Genomic DNA, 17,907 nt, shown 5'->3' with positions numbered 1-17,907 from the left:
AGTGGTAAGCAAAAGAAATACACAGGGGAGGGATATTACTGCCCTCTCTCTGGAAACTCCCATTTCTCCCCAAACATTTTATAGCAAAAATTAGAGGCCTAGTGAAATAGCCTTCAAGCACTGCTGAAGGAGGACATACACAGAACTGTTTCAACAACAAGTACTGGTAAAAGGAGATATTTGCTACTAGACACAGCTGTACCTTTTTAAAATAAAGGAAGCAACAAAAACAATCAAGGGCAAATTGTGTTTCCTAAGATAGCAATACTACCCTACTACCTGAGAGCAGAAGATGGAGAATGAATTCTGAAAGCTTTTCTGGAACCCATCTTTTTTTAGTACTTACTTTATTTACTGCGATGGCCAGAGTGTAATTTTTTTGGGAATACCAACATTCTGCAGTAGTAAATATCTTGAAGAGGATCCTATAGCTGTACTCTGCTGGTGCCATGGTGCGCCTCCTATGTGAGGAGTTTTCCAGTGCTGCAAAATGCTCTTAGAGTGTGCTGCATCATCAGAAGGCACCTCACACCGGAGGAATGCGCGACAGAGCAAAAGTACAGGATTCAGCAACTTAGACACTGTGAGCTATTTCAAGGAGGAGAATAAATTTACTTTATTTATTTCTCCTCGCTCTTTTAATCTAGCATGGCCCTTTTACAACAACACTAGAAGGGAATAAGCTATGTCAGCATCAATTTCTAACATGACACTCACTTTGCATTTACAACTTGCAAAGCTGCCAATGTGGGCTGTATTGCCAAACAATAAAAATGAAACTCAGGAACGCGGCACAGAGCTGTATATTCTACAGTACCTCCATCCATGTGAGAGCAGGACCACAGTTTATCTTGTTGCCAGCAATGGCTGAGAGACGTGACAAGTAAGCCATCAGCATCTGGGTGACAAGCTGCAAAGAGTAAAGAAAGATCAGTATAATTCTTCTGATGCGGAATACCAAACCTTTGAGATATGGTAGCTGTTGACAATTATTTGCTGTAGAAAGCATAAAAATATTTCTGTTCTGAACCAACTGTGAGAACCAGATAAATCAGCGATCAGTGTTATCTGGGCAGTTTTTTTATGTGAATGCATTCTGCTAGATATTTAAATCCTGATGTCCCCAGACTGTCAAGGCTTACAAAAGGTTATAGTTGCAGTCCTAACTGCAATTTTCCATAGGCAAATGCAGCATATTTCAGTGGAGTTTATGGGAAAGGTACCACTCTCATCTAGAGAAAAAGGAATGTTGTACCATGGCTATCCCAATGGAGCATGTCCCAAATACCAGTAATGCTCCAAGTTAAATTGAAATTGTACACAATGTACAAACACACTCATACATGTTATAGTGGCATTATAATTCAAATAACGTTGGAGAAGGAGTCCACATGAAATAATCCTAGGAATGGGAGTAAACTCCAACAATATTATATGCTGCAGATAAATCCAAAGCATTTTGAGATACACTGTTTTACAGAGGAAATTTCCTTGCTACGTACTACAGAAAGTGAATCAGATCTAACTGCTTTTTTGTACAGTCTCTTCTCAAAGATTCTAATTTTATGATAATTATTTGGAATATTAAAAACAAAAACAAACTGTGCAATCCATTTCCTGTAAATACAAAGTTATATGCTATAGATGTATTTGCTACTTCCAAGGAAAGGCTCTGAATATGTAGCCTACTCAAATAGTAAAACAACACTGCATGTGGGGTTTGTAATTAAAAATAAAATTTGCTTCCATTAAAGAACCAGATCACAGGTACAAATAAGCAAGGCACGGCACAATTTCAAATTAAGCTATGTATAATGCAACAATTTTTTTTTATCTAGTCATTAAGCTGAGATGAGAAACATTTAACAAAATCAAGTGTTTTCAATGTGCTGCTATTTACAGCTATGTCTAACACATCACAGTCCTTTTACTGCTCGTCTCCTGATAACAAACTGTTATGGAAACATCTGAAACGCTGAAAGTGAATTAAATTCTTTTGCAAACAATGGACTGCACAGCCCACTCCTTCTATCCTTTTATCACTCTTCATTTAGCAGAAGTGTACACTTGAATAATTTAATAGCAATGCATTATCTCCCTAACTTCAAGTAACATTTCTCCTATTCTAGTTCATACATTAGAACAATTCCTATGTTCAAAGACTAAGCAAAAAAAGCGGCAAACTCATGCCTGCTCACAGGTAGCTGTTTTCCTTCAAGTGGTAATTAACTTCATATTTTACCTCCGGGCTGTCTTTCAAGGCATCGGAACGGGGTAGCTCTGAGAGCTGGGAGAAGCGCCGGTCATAAATACATAGGTGAAGATGCTTATCAAGTACTCTGAAATCTTCATAACTCCGCTTCACAATCCAGCCCTTGCCCTGTAGAGTGGGGGGGGGGGGAGAGACAGCATTAGAGCGCCATGCATTTTCTCACAAGTCATGCTAGTCTGACCAGGAGCATAAAGCAGCAATTCTAGCAGAAAGACGGATCAGACAACTCTGCGGTGCTGTCATCTCTCCTAAAGCACATACCTTGCAAGTTTAAGCTGAGGGTCTCACTGTTAACTTAGAAACCACCTTATAAGTATATCACACAAATGTGCTATATTTATGGCACATGCATTTTGGCACTGAACAAATGAAGGTGCCTGATAGCACAAATTGGATGAGTGGACAATAATGTGGCGAAGTTCAGTGTTGGGAAGAGCAAGGTGATGCACACTGGGACAAAAAAAATCCAAAATGCAAGTGTAGGCTAATGGGGTCTGAAATTCCTTAGACTGGGAGGGGAAAAGATCCTGGGGCTTGATGAAAATGTCAACCCTGTGTGCTGCAGCAGTGAAAAAGGCACTCTATGGTAGGGATTATTAGGAAAGGGATTGACAGTAAAACAGCTGATATTATAATGTACCTGTATAGATCTATGGTGCAGCCTCATTTGGAATACAGTGTACAGTTCTGGTCACCATATCTCCAAAAGGTTATCACAGAGCTGGAAAAAGTACAGAAGAGGGCAACCAAGATGATTAGGGGGCTGGGGCACTTTCCCTATGAGGAAAGGACTTTTCAGTTTAGAAAAGGGGGAACATGATAGAGGTTCATAAAATTATACACAAGGTGGAAAGAGCTGACAAAGAGACCTTTTTCTGCCTTTCCCAAAATACTAGAACTCGGGGGAATCCAATGAAGCCAATGGGATCCAATGAAGCCAAGATGGACAAAAGGAAATACCTCTTTACACAGTGAGTGATTAAAATATAGAATTTGCTGCCAGAGGATGTAGTAATGGTCACAGGGATAGACAGCTTTAAAAGGAGATTAGACAGATTCAAGGAGGACAGGTCTATCAGTGGCTAATAGCCATGGTGACTAAAGGGAACCTTCATGTTCCCTCCCAATTCCTCTTGTCTCCCTTCTCGCTGCCACATTTTAGTCTAGTTAAAACTTCTAAACACTCTTCAAAAGCAGCCCCACAGGCAGCGTGTTTGCAGTAGTCTAACACAGAGATGAGCTTTGATAGATGTTACATAGTATAGAGGAACAAAATAGAACCTTGCAGGACACATATCTACCCTGTGTTTGTTTGGGTTTATTTATTTATTTTTATTTCTGACAGTGCTTTACCAGAATCAACTGTAGTGAAGAGAACTTTTCCCCTTAATTGAGAATCCTGTTCCAAATTTATTAAGCTATCTTATTGTATGCTATTGAAATCAGTAAGAGTAATGCACATCATGCAACAGAGGGATTCTCTTTGTTTCTAATGCCTTATTATTCTATTTTTAGCTGTTATTAATGCTCTTTTAAATCCATGTTCTATTTGCCAGGAAGTCCTCAGCATATCTTTAGTATCAGTTAATACCGAGGGGACGAGAGTAACGCAGTGAACTCAAAATGTAATTTGATCTAGAGGTGTCATGGCTTGCCAGCCATGAAGTACTATGCTTATTTATTATTACTCTCCTAGTTTGAGGGCTAATTTCACAGGGTGTGATTTTTATCTTTTAAAAAAAGGTTTCCTATCAGTGTGAATAAAGGTAACTTGAACAGGGGCTGTGGCTCAGTTTGTAGAGCATCTGCTTGGCATGCAGAAGGTCCCCGGTTCAATCCCCGGAATCTCCAGTTAAAGGGACTAGGCAAATAGGTGATGTGAAAGACCTCTGCCTGAGACCTTGGAGAGCCGCTGCCAGTCTGAGTAGATAGTACTGACTTTGATGGACTAAGGGTCTGATTCAGTATAAGGCAGCTTCATGTGTTAGGGAAGGGGCTGTGGCTCAGTGGTAGAGCATCTACTTGATATGCAGAAGGTTTCCAGGTTCAATCCCCGGCATCTCCATTTAAAGGGACTAGGCAGGTAGGTGATGTGAAAGACCCCTGCCTGAGACCCTGGAGAGCCGATGCCAGTCTGAGTAGACAGTACTGACTTTGATGGACCAAGGGTCTGATTTAGTATAAAGGCAGCTTCATGTGTTCATGAGAGGAAACTGTAAATCCAGCCCTGTAAGCTCTTCTACAGCCAAAGTAGGTTTTCGGTTAATTTACATATTGGTTTCAGAGCTCTAAGCTATGAAGAACAGCACTGCATCCGCAACTGCCTCTTTTGTATTGACAATGGGAATAGATAGACAGACAGACAGACAGTCCTCAAAGAAAGGAGCATGAAGAGCTTTATTACTTTGCATTACTTCTATCTTTACTTTTGTGTGAAGCAGTGAGAAAAAACATTTTTACATTTATATTTTTGGGTTACATTATTCAGTGTTTTAAAAAGTTAACTGCTACTGCATTTACTGAAAAGGTAGACAACCTTGAATGTAAAATGTTCTTCCTAAAAAAAAGTTATATACACACAAAAAACAATTACTGGACATAACTATAACTTGTACGAGAATATAAGATGACCCACTCTTTCTTTCTTTTTTTGGAAAGGCATAGCTGGGGGAAAAAACATCTAGACTTCCATTTGAGTAAATACAGTATGTGGAGGACTGAGTAGCTGTCTCCCTTCCTTCCTGGTCTTTTTTCAGAGGACATTATATATAAAAAAATGACACAACATGGCACAACATGACATTCCTGATATGTTAACTATGATTAAGAGATGGCACAGGGCTACCTATGGTATGAGTACCCAGCTTGTTAGGGGTAAAGGGAAGATGACTGGGGAAGACACTGGCAAACCACCCCATAAACAAAGTCTGCCTAGAAAACATCAGGATGTGACGTCACCCCATGGGTCAGGAATGATCCGGTGCTCACACAGGGGACCTTTACCTTTTTTTATAGGGCTATAGGATCATTCATTCCCTTCACCCCACTCTTGCCATGCAATCCTGAAGGGGGGGGAAAATGCCCATAGGAGCCGGCGGGACCACTATGCCGCTGTCCATGCCATTGCGCTGTGCAAACTAGTAACTGGACATTCTCAATGTACTCTCCTGACTTCACTTACTGATTGTATAGGACTGAATACCTAGTTGTTTGACTGGCAGGGCACTGCATGACACTATTGCTAGAGAACCCTAAAGAAATTAAAGATTATTACTGTGATAACCATTTAAATAGCCAATGAACTTAAGATCAGATTTTTCCATTAGTGGACATAAGGTATTTAAAGCTCTTAAGATGGTACCAATGAAATAGGCCAAGCAGATTGAAAAAGAAGATTTAGGACCACAGCTTAAGACTCAACTTTCTTAAAAAAAAAAAAAAAAAAACGATGACATAAGGATGAAATGTAGATGCGGTTAAAAAAAAAAGATTGAATGCTCTCAGAAGCCTCATTCATTACCTGAGCCTTCTCTAAAGCAGAGTAGCACACTCCCTTTATTCTTTCAAGGTAAGAGCTCATCATGCATAAAAAAGAAGCCCTCATTTGTAAAATATTTTCACTCTATTATGCCATCTTGTAGCTATAACAAACAGTATTTTTTTAAAAAAATGGAACCGTGTTCCTATCCCATCTTTTCACACATTTGGATTTTTATCACCTGTACTTCATAGGCCTACTATGTACTTAATTTGCCTACTTATACAACCAATACAAACCCAAAGGGGCAAATAATGTACAAGATAAACTTAATGATTAAATATGTATATTGTTGCAGCATTAGTGATGGCCAGTGCTTGCTGGTCACCTGAGTCACCCACACCTAGGTGGGAAGATTATCTAACCACTGGCTGTGTTCATCAACAGTTTGTGTCTCTCCAGTTACAGACTGCCAGTTTCCTCCTTGAGTTGACTGTTCTACCTGATGATGCCAAGCACCAGCCTCCTTGTGTTACCTTACACAAGTGTTCCTAGGAACACTGTGGAATCTCTTCCCACTAGGCTGCCCCTTTCAGTCCTACCCAAAAAGAAGGTATCTGGTCTAAAGGTGGCTTCCCACCTTCAACTGCTTACAACATCTGTATCAACCTGGGCAGGAGGGTAAGAAAATGCTAGATCTCTCTAGGAGCTCCCCCCCCCCCACTTCCATATTATGTCTTTGCCTGTTTGTGTTAAGCTCTCCAGGTTTGATGCTGAGTTGTCTCTGCCATACTCATAGCGGCATCATGTCACTTCCAGTGCAGCTGTGTAAACATCTGGTTGGGCCAATGGGCAGCCTGTGGCATATTGTTTCCCAACATAGACACATGGCTTTCTTAGTTGACTTAATTAGTTGGCAAGTCAGTCATTTATTACTTATAACCATTGGCCATTACAATATAATTTATTCATACTAACAATATACATCTTGCATAAGTACTTCATATACATACATGCTAGGAAAGGTTGAGGGCAGCAGGAAAAGAGGAAGACCCAACAAGAGATGGATTGATTAAATAAAGGAAGCCACAGCCTTCAATTTGCAAGATCTGAGCAAGGCTGTCAAAGATAGGACATTTTGGAGGACTTTCATTCATAGGGTCGCCATGAGTCGGGCACTGGTGCTGCCTCCCCAGCAGCGCTTGACAAGCAGAAGTGCTCACACCAGTGTCCAGGGAGGAGTTCCCAGGGTGTTCTCGGGGCAGTGCTGCCTTTAGGCAGCTTTAGGCAGCTTCCCTTTCGGGCCAGGAATGCCTCATTTAGCTGGTGCGGAATTAGACCTCCTAAAAGGCAGGCTTGGGGGGAAATCTATTTTTAATTCCCAACTGCTCTGGAGGCAGTGTGGCTATGCTGTCCCCGAGCACAGTGTAAGTACCTCCCTTAGGATTGGGCTCCCCAGCTTGAAAATACCTGAGCAACATTTAAGGTTAAAAATGTAGCAGGCAACCATGATTTAGTTTTTGGGCCGTCAAGTCACATCTGACTTATGGCGACCCCTAGTGGGGTTTTCAAGGCAAGAGACATTCAGAGGTGGTTTGCCACTGCCTCCCTCCGCGTCATGCCCCGGTGTTCCTTGGAGATCTCCCATCCAAATACTTGCCATGGTTGACCCTGCTTAGCTTCTGAGTCAACAAATCCTGACAAATTAGCATATGCAGTACTGCCCAAGCCATCCAGAGCATCTTGCTGCTTTTATCACAAATCATATGTTAAGCTATGTCTATTCAGGGCCAGGATGGATAAAAATCTATGACCTCCCACCACATATGCACAGCATCAGGTAAACACGGTTAAACTACATGTGGGAGTCCACACCTAGTGTGAACATGCAGCCAAAATTTGCACATCATTTACATACTACTTTTTAATTAACAGAACAGATACTAAGCAGCGGATGTAATTAACTCATGGACTGCACCAAGAAATTCTCTGTATTGACAGAGGTGACTAGGGAAGTGAGTAAAAAGACTCCTGGTGTGTCTTTGTAATGGCTGGGGATGACACCACCATACATATTGTTCCACAAAGTACTTGTCTCCTTTGTATACCAGTTCTGATAATGTATGTTGCATCTTAATTTTTTTTAAAAAATGTTCCACAAATGGTCTCTTCAGTCCCCCACTGCGAGACCCTGATTTCCCCAAAGTTAAAAACCTTTCAAAGCAGCACTGGAGCTGGCATGAAGGGCTAGCAAGGGAAAGAAGTTTGTCAATGCCAGAAATGTCATAACAAATAAGTATAAAAATAACAGCTCATTCTGGTTCAGATGTTCACAATCATCCTGAATTGAAGATAAAAATAAAATATGAACAAGGCCATTGAAAGTGGGGATAGGAACTAAGACAAGTGCAAACCTGGGTCTTTTCTCAGGCATGTAGAAAAGATCTATCTTATCTGTTCCTGGCTCCAATCTCCAGATATAACTATCCACAGATACTTGTCCCCACTGAGAATTAGATATATTTAGATCCTTCTGATTTTACTGAATTTCTGGGAAACGCCCGTTTATACAACTGGAGGTTTAACTCTGGCATGAGTGTGGCTTCTACAGCTATCTGAATGTATGTTTTTCTGCACGTTTATGTAGCATGACCTTCAAATCCTTTCTTTTACAAGTCATGCTGGAAAATGACTTCAAATTTAAACAAAATATGAAAAAACAGGCCTGATAAAATCCCACTGAATATTATTCAGTGTGTTCTATCCACTGATTTTCAAGGTCTGAAGTCTCCTAAATCCAAAATATTGTGCCAGGAAGCATAAAACTATTTTAAAAAAATACATATCAGGGAATGGAATAAGAGGTTCATAAACTCAAATAATCAGTTCCTTGATTTAAGCAATATATGCATGAAACTTCCATCTTAGAGTTTGTGTTAGCCATAAAAGCAACTCACTGCATCAGCATTATTGTCCAAATTTTATACATTTTCTAGTTCAGTATTATAATTGACTACACAGTGCAATGTGTATGAAGAGCCATCAATTTCTAAGCCTCAGTGAGTAGATGTAATCAATCCATCAAGTTTTATTTCAACACAATATCAGCTCTGAATAAAAATAAAAGTTAGGTTAAAATAATAAAATAAAATAAAATAAAATAATAAAAGTTGATGATTATGGGAGGGGTGATTTGAAGAAGAGGAGGAAAGATCTTCTATGGCAGGGGTGGGGAACGTCAGGCCCGGGGGCCATTTAAGGCCCGCAGAATCATTTGGTCTGGCCCTTCGTGGGTCCTGGCAGATTTCTAGCTCAAAGTATCTAAGACTGGCGATCCACCCCCTCCCACGGACAGGAATAGCCTCTATTCAAGGTGGATGTGAGTTTGTTTTGCTGAGAAAAGGAACCTTTTTCCCCCCTTGCAGAAGAGTTGTTAGCAATGGAGCTGCTAGGACCACCCAAGACACTGTGTTAACCCTTTCCCACCCAGACCATGCAGAAACGTATTCCCTCTGTACTACAAGAGGGCTGGGGGTGGAAGTGGTGACAATGGAGGGGTTAAATTTTTATGTTGATAATTTTGTATGGCCCGCAAATGATGTTATAAATATCCAAATGGCCCTTGGCTGAAAAAAGGTTCCCCACCCCTGTTCTATGGGGAAAGGTTTTCAATTAGCCATGTACGAATCCCACTAGACCAGAGGCAAAAAGTGGCTACTTGAATGGTTATCTCCCGAGAGGAGTCTGCTAAGAGAAGGGAAACTTTAGCTTCTTCCAATCTCCCAGGAAAGGATAACAATATGGGGAAAATGTACTGCAATCTTATGTTGTTGTAGAAGGGACATTGTAGCAGAACATGTTCTATTGGTTCCACTTTCTCTGTTTTGCATGGGCATAGTCATTGATGAAAAGGAGTATGGAGATCCCTGCCTTCCAGGACAGCTGAAGGTAAGGCATTGAAACACGCAAGAGTAAAGGCCCTTCGATATTTGGATACTTCCAGGAATCCAAGGTAGTCTGCACGGTGGAAAAGTTTGATGTACTGCAAGATGGTTGAATATTTATGAGTCTGAGCCCTATCTGATAGAAGAGCATGGTCTAAGAGTCTCTATGTGATTGTTTCCTTGGCTTTTTGGTGTCCCAATGGCAATTTGGCTTGAGAAGAGAGGCCATGTTTCTGGAACATCTTCTCTATTGCACTTTGCCAAGTTGAGCAGTGATTATCAGCTAGAATCAGAGGGGTTAGACTAATAGGGTTGAATATGAGTTTTAGCCAATAGTTAAGTGCTCGGATCCACATACTGGACTCCAAAGAGATCACTCCAGTTTCTAATCGGAGAAGAGCATTCGGAACACATCTCGGAACTTCAAGTATCTTCCTCAGTAACTTTGATTGGATCGTTTCCTTCAGGCGAATATCTTTGTAAATGTAGATGTAACAGGAGTGAAAGAGCTGGTTGTAGGATCCCATCCTCGCTTCTGTCTTCAACCCAAATTCCTCCAGCCCACCTTAGCAACACTTGCATGTTATATTTGCAAAAATGGTTAAGGAAAATCAAGTTCCCCATTTTACCAGCTTTTCCTAACCAGTTTCAAATCTTGGTTAAGAATTCCTAGTTTATTTTGCAATATGATTACTCAACTGAGCATGGGATGAAATCTGACAGACATGCTTAAGGCACATATATTTAAAAGTTGAGTACCAGTGCTCAATTTTTGCACCTGTTTACAAATGGAGGGGGGAGGAAAAGGCACCCTACAATGCAATGTGATGTCTTCTTTGAGCACTGAGGCATTAAGAAAGACAGCATGAATAATCAGGTCAATATTCTACAGGCCAAAGACATATCCCTTGATGCAAGATTAAGTAATACAATATTTTCCTTGAAGACAACTATACTGGAATCAAAGTGGATATGAAAATTCATGATAATATTCTGTGCTGTTTGTTCAAGTACTGGCTCAACCTCCACATCCAGTGTGAAATAAATACAAGGAATATACATCCAGGACACCATCTTCCATTTCAGCTTCAAACCAGTTTTACTTCCACAGCCATGGGATGGGGGGGGGGGGATGGATGCAAAATAGATTATGACATGGCACGTGAAGCAAGGCCTCAAAAACACTGTGCTTTAAAATACCTATTACTCTTTACCCAAGTCTCTGTATACACAATGTCACTTGAATATTTAATACAAGAGCTCTTCAGGGTTTTTATATAAAGGAAAACTGTAAAAGATCTGATCGGTACAATGAAAGAAACATGGAGAGATGATAATCCCACTAATTCTGGAACAAGTACCTGAAGCTTTTCAAGAAGTGTTTGTTGAACATCCAAGCTCAAACCAGTTCTCCGTGATAGCACCACAAATTGTTGTGCATCAACAGTAAGTTTGCCCTTTCTCCCCACAACCCAATCTCTCAAAGCAATATTTGCCAAATATATCCATTCCTTAGATAAATATCGAATTGGAATTTTGTGAGGGAAATTGCTTTATGAAGCTAAAGAGGAACAAGAGCATATAAACAGGTAACAGAAGAATAATAAAGTGTTTCCAGCACCCAAAGCTGCAACACTCAACTGTTTTCCCTGATTAAATCTGTTTCTGAATGGCAGTCTGAAAAATATACAGCCTAAATCTCTTGCTATTTGAAAAGAGATTTGCTTCTCTCAACACTTTATTAGTTTCCGGTCTCTCTTTACAGCTTGAAATTTAAACAACTGGCTATCAGTCACATGCCATGTAAAATATATGGTAAGGGTAATAGGTCAGGGAAATGAGGGAGAAAAGAGGAAGGGGGTGAGGAGAAATTTGCGGGTAGCAAACTATTTCTAAATGTCAGAAAATTGAGTGCAATAACCTAACATAATCTTGTAGCATGCCGAGAGGTTTTAGCACCACTAACATTAAATGATGGAATATTTAAAAGCCCATCAACGAAAAGCACTAAGAGAGTAAATGAATAGCTATTTGTAGATAACTTTGCACCACCTACGGACATTAATCAATGCCTTCAGCCTATCCTCGGGAAAGAATCACATGCTTAAAAGTGTCACTTCAGCACCTTTCATGTAGACATCCTAAAATTATTTATAATGCATCAGTGCCAATAACTTTATTTTACTAACAGCATGGCTCAGTTTCAGAGTGGCAGACTGGATTGCTCAAGGTCATTGAAAAAGATGTCGTGACGGAGCTGAGAAAGAGCCTTCTGGATATGCAGGATCAACTTGTGGCTGGAACACACTGTACTAAGCATGGCAAGACATACTGTTTATTTCCTTCAAAAATTTGTATGCTGCCTTTCCGCTCAATTAGGGCCCTCAAGGTGGTGAACAATTTAAAGAGATAAAAGATAAAATAGTACACATATATACTAAATTAAAAACAAACAAGGAGAGTCAGTAAGGATATGACAGACGAAACAAAAACATCTTTATCTGCTGGCAGATAAAGGTCAAGAAGGAGGTCTCCAAATAAGAGGAAGTGAACAAAAATTACATTCTGATGACTTCTCTATTGCATCTGGTGACTTTAGCACCTTCCCTAAGCACCTCCACCCAAAGCCGGCTTCCATGGAGGCACTCTGAGATACCTGGTGAATATGTGAACAAATACCCAGGCTTCAACCCTACAGATCTCTTCTAAGCTGCCACCTTCATGGAGTGAATGATAATTCCAGAAGGTAAGATTTTGTTCACTATTTTATGAGCCAAAACAGTGGCAATCTTAAACTGTTTGCACAAAGCTGTCCTGTCTACAGAAGATGGTTCTGAAAGACTATCACACTAACTTGTGCATTTATACCACTTGGGCATTTTTTTTCCCAGTGCCATGGAAGACACACAAATAGGGTTTTCACTTTTGTTGCCAGCAAAAACATCACAACACAATGAAAACTTCCTAAAACTCGTTAAGTATTATGTTTACGTGCCATGTTTATGAACCGCAGGCAAAACTTACATTTTGTTTGTACTAGGAAAAACAGCCCAGCTAAACAAGTAGTAGAAATCTAGAAGCCATTTTCACCATCGCCGTGTTGCCAGCACCAAATCTGAATTTAGGCCTCTATCAGTCCCCTACCGCATGCCCAAATTGTCCACACCCCTTGGATAACAAGCAAATATTAAAAGAACGGCCATCTAGCCTAATAATGAAACAGTAGCAGAGCTCCCAAACACCGCTTGTTCAGTCTCATGCCTAATCAGAATCTGCTATACCCAACAGAATCTGCTGGGAGTGAGTGAGTGAGTGCGTGAGTGTGTGTGTGTGTGTGTGTGTGTGAAGTGCCGTTAAGTCGCAGCTGACTTATGGTTCCCCTTATTGGGTTTTCAAGGCAAGAGACTAACAGAGGTGGTTTACCATTGCCTGCCTCTGCATAGCGACCCTGGTATTTCTTAAAGGTTTCCCATCCAAGTAATAGCCAGGGCTGACCCTGCTTAGTTTCCGAGATCTGATGAGATCGGGCTATACCATGCTGCCTTTCTTCCAGGATCTGCTATAGCTAACTCTAAAAAGAAAGATAGCATCCAAACTGTGGCATTCCAAAGAGACAAGGAATTATTGAACTGTGTAATATACATGGGAAAAGGCATTAAAACAAAAACTCCCAGACTTTTGCAGAGACAAAGAGGCAAGAGTAAAGCCCCATTCATTTCATCTGGTCTGCCTCTGATCTGTGCAATGCTCTACATATTATTTTAAAACATTTCCTAACTTCTTTCTAGCTCTATACATAGCAAATTGTGTCGTTTTAGTTTTGCCGTATTAAAAGAAATTTTGTTCAGTTGCAGAACTAGGCTTTTTGGTGGCTATTAAAAATAGCACACTTCAACATTCGCCCCCCTCTTAGCAGCTCTGCCAGGCTTATTTTGTTTAGCTTCCAATTAGCTAATTTTGCACCAAGCCAGCTTTTACAGCACAGCAAACATTTCAGCAGACGCGCAGCCCTTCCAAGTCAGAGGAAAATTCCTATTAAGCTAGTCCACAGCGATTCAATCAGCGACGCTATTCTCCCCTTCTTTTTAGTTGTATATTAGCAATCTGGCATGCAAAAGACGTCAAGCCATTCTACCACAACCTCCCTGTGCTTATTCTGACAGTGCAATGTTTTTGTTTTCAGGGAGGGGGGGGGGAAATCACTGCTGAAATCTCAAAGGACAAGCTAGCAGTTGTGGTTTCTTTTAGTGAGTGACACAACTTGGCAGGGTTCCTGATTGTCATGTAGTCCTTTATGTAGCAAGGCTGAGTTCAACCACAGATTGAAGAGAACGGTTGTCTTTAACCAGGGAGCTGGCAGAGCCTAGCAGGGAAGCTATCATTAGGCACCCCCAGTTCAAATCTTGCTTCTGCCATGAACACATTAGGTGGGCCTCATATAAGCCGCACTTGAAGCCCCATCTGCAGTATGGACCATATTAGCCTATACAGTTGTCAAAGACTAGAAAAATATGAAGTAAAGTTATTTGAGCACTAACACGCTATATAAATTGCTGAGTACTGTAAATGATCTAAGCAGACATTGGTTTCAGCTGCTTAGCTAAACTAGTGCCAATTTATTGCATACGTTCTGTACAACTAAACTGACTAACATAGATCACAACGGGTAGCATCCGTAGCAGTAGAAAGCATATACCCTGCCAGAAATGTTGTTAGTCTTTAAGGTGCCACTAAACTGACTAAACGTTACAGCCCTAGAGATATACTGATGGAAGAACAAAAAGGGAGATATTTCACCCCTTTCCCTAACAACTGCACCAGTGGGAACTGGATCCATGCTTAATGGTGTCTATTTCCTAACTTTAAAATGTAATTTCTTCAGAGTCTTCAAGGATAGGGTAAGTAACATCATATATGCAAACAGAAGCTTTGCATAGCATTTATCTTTGGCTAGTCTACAGTAATACTTTTCAAAGTATACCTAATCTCAATTAGGAGATAAGTCTACTGCTCTATAGTCAAGTCAAGTTTTATTTCGATACAATATCAGCTCTAGGTAAAACTCAAAGTTAGGTTAAAATAATAAAATAAAATAAAATAATAAAAGTTGATGATTCTGAAAGGATGATTTGAAGAAGAGGAAAGATCTCCCGAGAGGAGTCTGCTAAGAGAAGGGAAACTTTAGCTTCTTCCATTCTCCCAGGAAAGGATGACAATATGGCGAAAATGTACTGTGTTCTTATGTTGTTGTAGAAGGGACACTGCAGCAGAACATGTTCTATTGGTTCCACTTTCTCTGTTTTGCATGGGCATAGTCGTTGATGAAAGGGAGTATGGAGATACCCTGCCTTCCAAGACAGCTGAAGGTAAGGCATTGAAACACGCAAGAGTAAAGGCCCTTCGATATTTGAATACTTCCAGGAATCCAAGGTAGTCTGCAGAGTGGAAAGGTTTGATGTATTGCAAGATGGTTGAATATTTATGAGCCTGAGCCCTATCTGATTGAAGGGCATGGTCCAAGAGTCTCTGTTTGATTGTTTCCTTGGCTTTTTGGTGTCCAAATGGCAATATGGCTTGAGAAGAGAGACCGTGTTTCTGGAACATCTTCTCTATTGCACTTTGCCAAGTTGACTACTGCTCTATAGTGGTCTCAAATACATTCTAAACCAGTGTTTCCCAACCTGTGGGTTGGTACCCAGAAGCCTCTGAAAGTGTGCCACAGGCCAGTCCTCCCTAATGGAAGCATCTGCCCTTTGCATCCTCCTCTTTCTCTCTTTTTCCCTGGTAGCTTCTCACATTCTCCCCTCCCCCCCCTCTTTGTGACAATAATGGGGAGGGGAGTCGTCTGGCAACTAGCAGCTGGACAGAAGGGAAAGAGGGGTGGAGAGTAGGTGGGAGCTGTTCAGTATGCCAAAAATCAGAGGAGGTGGAGAAAAAGAGATGTGTGCAAAACAACTGTTGAATTTTGTGACAGCCATTTTGTTGCTGCACCAACCAAGCCATGTCAGAATTCCAAATGTGCCTGCAGGCTCAAAAAGGTTGGGGTGTACTACACAGGGGATTTTATAAGAGATAGAGCCTTCCATCCTCAGAAATTTACTGTGTAATTCAAGCCAGATATTAGATGCAGCTGAATCAAAAATACGTGTTACGTGAAAGAGAAGGCACAGCTGGTGTTTTGCCCAAACTCTGCAAATTCATCTGTGAGTAAATGGAAATATGTGAGGCAAGCATATTAACAACAACTATTAGAAGGAGCCAACACAGCATAGATATCTGGCCAATTAATCACTGGTAGAATTCACCTATTAGATTCCAAAACTCATCTTATCAGAAACTGTCTTTTCACCCATGATATGCTGCAAACATTGATTCATCCGCAAAACTGGATTTCAATTCGGTCTGCCAATGCTCTATACTGACATCACTGTCTACCTGTGATTGCAGAGGTATCAGGAATAGGTTCATGCGCTTTTTCTCACTACGGAGAAAGTGAACAGTTGATGAGGGAGATCTTACATTTACTTGAGTGGAGGGGAATGCACCTGATCCAGCAACATAAAAACCATCATGGAGGGGAATCAAGCAAGTATCCCTCCTCTGGTAAAAACCTTAGGAAGGAAAAAACATGTTTGATCAAGCCAAGCAACTTTCCGATTACTTGTACAATAATACATTTAACAATTAAATAAAGGCTTCTCTTTAAAACTCATTGTGGAAAAATGACCCTTCCTTCTCCCCAAATAAGAGTTTCCAGACTATAAATTGTAATGGGCCTCTGCCCAGTAATACAGCAAATTGGCAATATTAAAAGGTGCAGTGTTTGAAATGTTTTGCCTGATTATCTGCCGTGGATTGAGTTGACAAACTTAAGTAGTTTCAGAGGGCTACTCAGAAAAGAGACTAACAGATTTTCCAGTTGAACAACTCATTTATTTTTCTTTTTACAATACTACCTTACAATACTACCTTCATTTGCCAAAAAAAAAAAGCACTTGAATATTAGAATCACTGAAAAGATATATGGATATAGGGCAAGCGGATGAAGCTAGGCTTCTAGACTAGAGTTAACAAAGTAATATTCTTCCACTGGCTTACTTTGTTACTAAGAGAGTTTCACACAATACTGCAGCAAGCCCAGTATCTATATCCATCTCAAGCTTATGCTTCTGCATTGAGTGTTTCCCCCCTACAGCTTTTCAACTTTTTTTAGTCTAAATGCAGATAGTTGCTTGAAGTATCTAAACAGCAGTTCCCCAGGATACCAAATTGAGAAAACAAAATATAGCTGGAAATCCAGACACCCAGCCAAAAAAGCATGCATGCAAAGTAGCTGCAGGAATCACTGAATATGTTCCAGTCCTCCACATAATCCTATCAAGCCACGTTGCCTGATCTGGGAGATCAACACAAGCCAAAACACCCTAGTATGTGCTCCTTGGAGTACAGCAGAGTTGCTCTTGAACCAGGAATGCAGATTCAGTTACTAGCTGCATTTCAAACGCAAGACAGAACTGGAGTTGCAGGCGTTTCATGACCGTTCTATTGCTGCTCTTGGGCACCGCTAAGTGCCAAACTGGATGATACGGTGTACAGCCAGCTCCACCCCTCGCCTCTGCTGCTGCCGGGTTCCTGTCCCGTCCCCCCCCCCCCCCGGGCTTAACTGGCTTCAGCGGGGAGATTGCTGACCCCCTGGCCCAGAAGAGAAGTGGTGCATTGTATGCTTGCTCCACCATGGTCCAGCCATCTGAAACTCCACAACTGAGTTGCAGGAAAGAATTTCTCCATTGCCTGCACTGCAGGATTGGGCCCCATGGTGTTCTTGAAAGGAGGAACTCTCAGTCTTAAAATAGCGGCTCATCCACTCAGCAGATTTTAGGACACCGTATTGTCTAGTCTGGCCCTGAGCTTAGATAATTTTCTAATTTCTCTCTCTCTAGTGAGCTGCTGTCTATCTCTCCATGACCCTCTTTGACTTTCTGTCCTCTTCTCTGTTGCTGTCTTGCCTGTAGTCTGTAGAAAATGTCCAGCTGACTATAAACCCACTACTGCTTTTGACAATACCTCCATGTTCCACCAGTGGGAACTGTGATAACTGCCTTCCATCACCCCAGTCCAGCTGTACCTTGGCTACCTGGCAGACATGAACTGTGGAGGCTGGATAGGTAGAAACAGTTCACATGATTTTTAAAAAATCTGAGCTGAATGCAGAG

General features: G+C 41.0%; 1 protein-coding gene across 1 annotated transcript in view; it reads right to left on the bottom strand.

The window, feature by feature from the left end:
• Positions 1 to 17,907, bottom strand: part of ARHGAP32 (Rho GTPase activating protein 32) — a 166,902-nt gene that overhangs the window by 82,805 nt on the left and 66,190 nt on the right. Inside the window, exons 5-6 of the mRNA XM_056860465.1 lie at positions 2,243 to 2,380; positions 818 to 910 (exon numbers count right to left, since the gene is read on the bottom strand). Of these exons, the coding sequence (XP_056716443.1) occupies positions 818 to 910; positions 2,243 to 2,380 (231 nt within the window). The remainder of the gene's footprint in view (positions 1 to 817; positions 911 to 2,242; positions 2,381 to 17,907) is intronic.

The sequence above is a fragment of the Euleptes europaea genome, chromosome 14 (genome assembly GCF_029931775.1).
Source record: "Euleptes europaea isolate rEulEur1 chromosome 14, rEulEur1.hap1, whole genome shotgun sequence".
NCBI classification, from domain to species: Eukaryota; Metazoa; Chordata; class Lepidosauria; order Squamata; family Sphaerodactylidae; genus Euleptes; species Euleptes europaea.
Note: the sequence above shows the minus strand (reverse complement) of the source record. Positions and strands in the feature narration are given on the sequence as shown.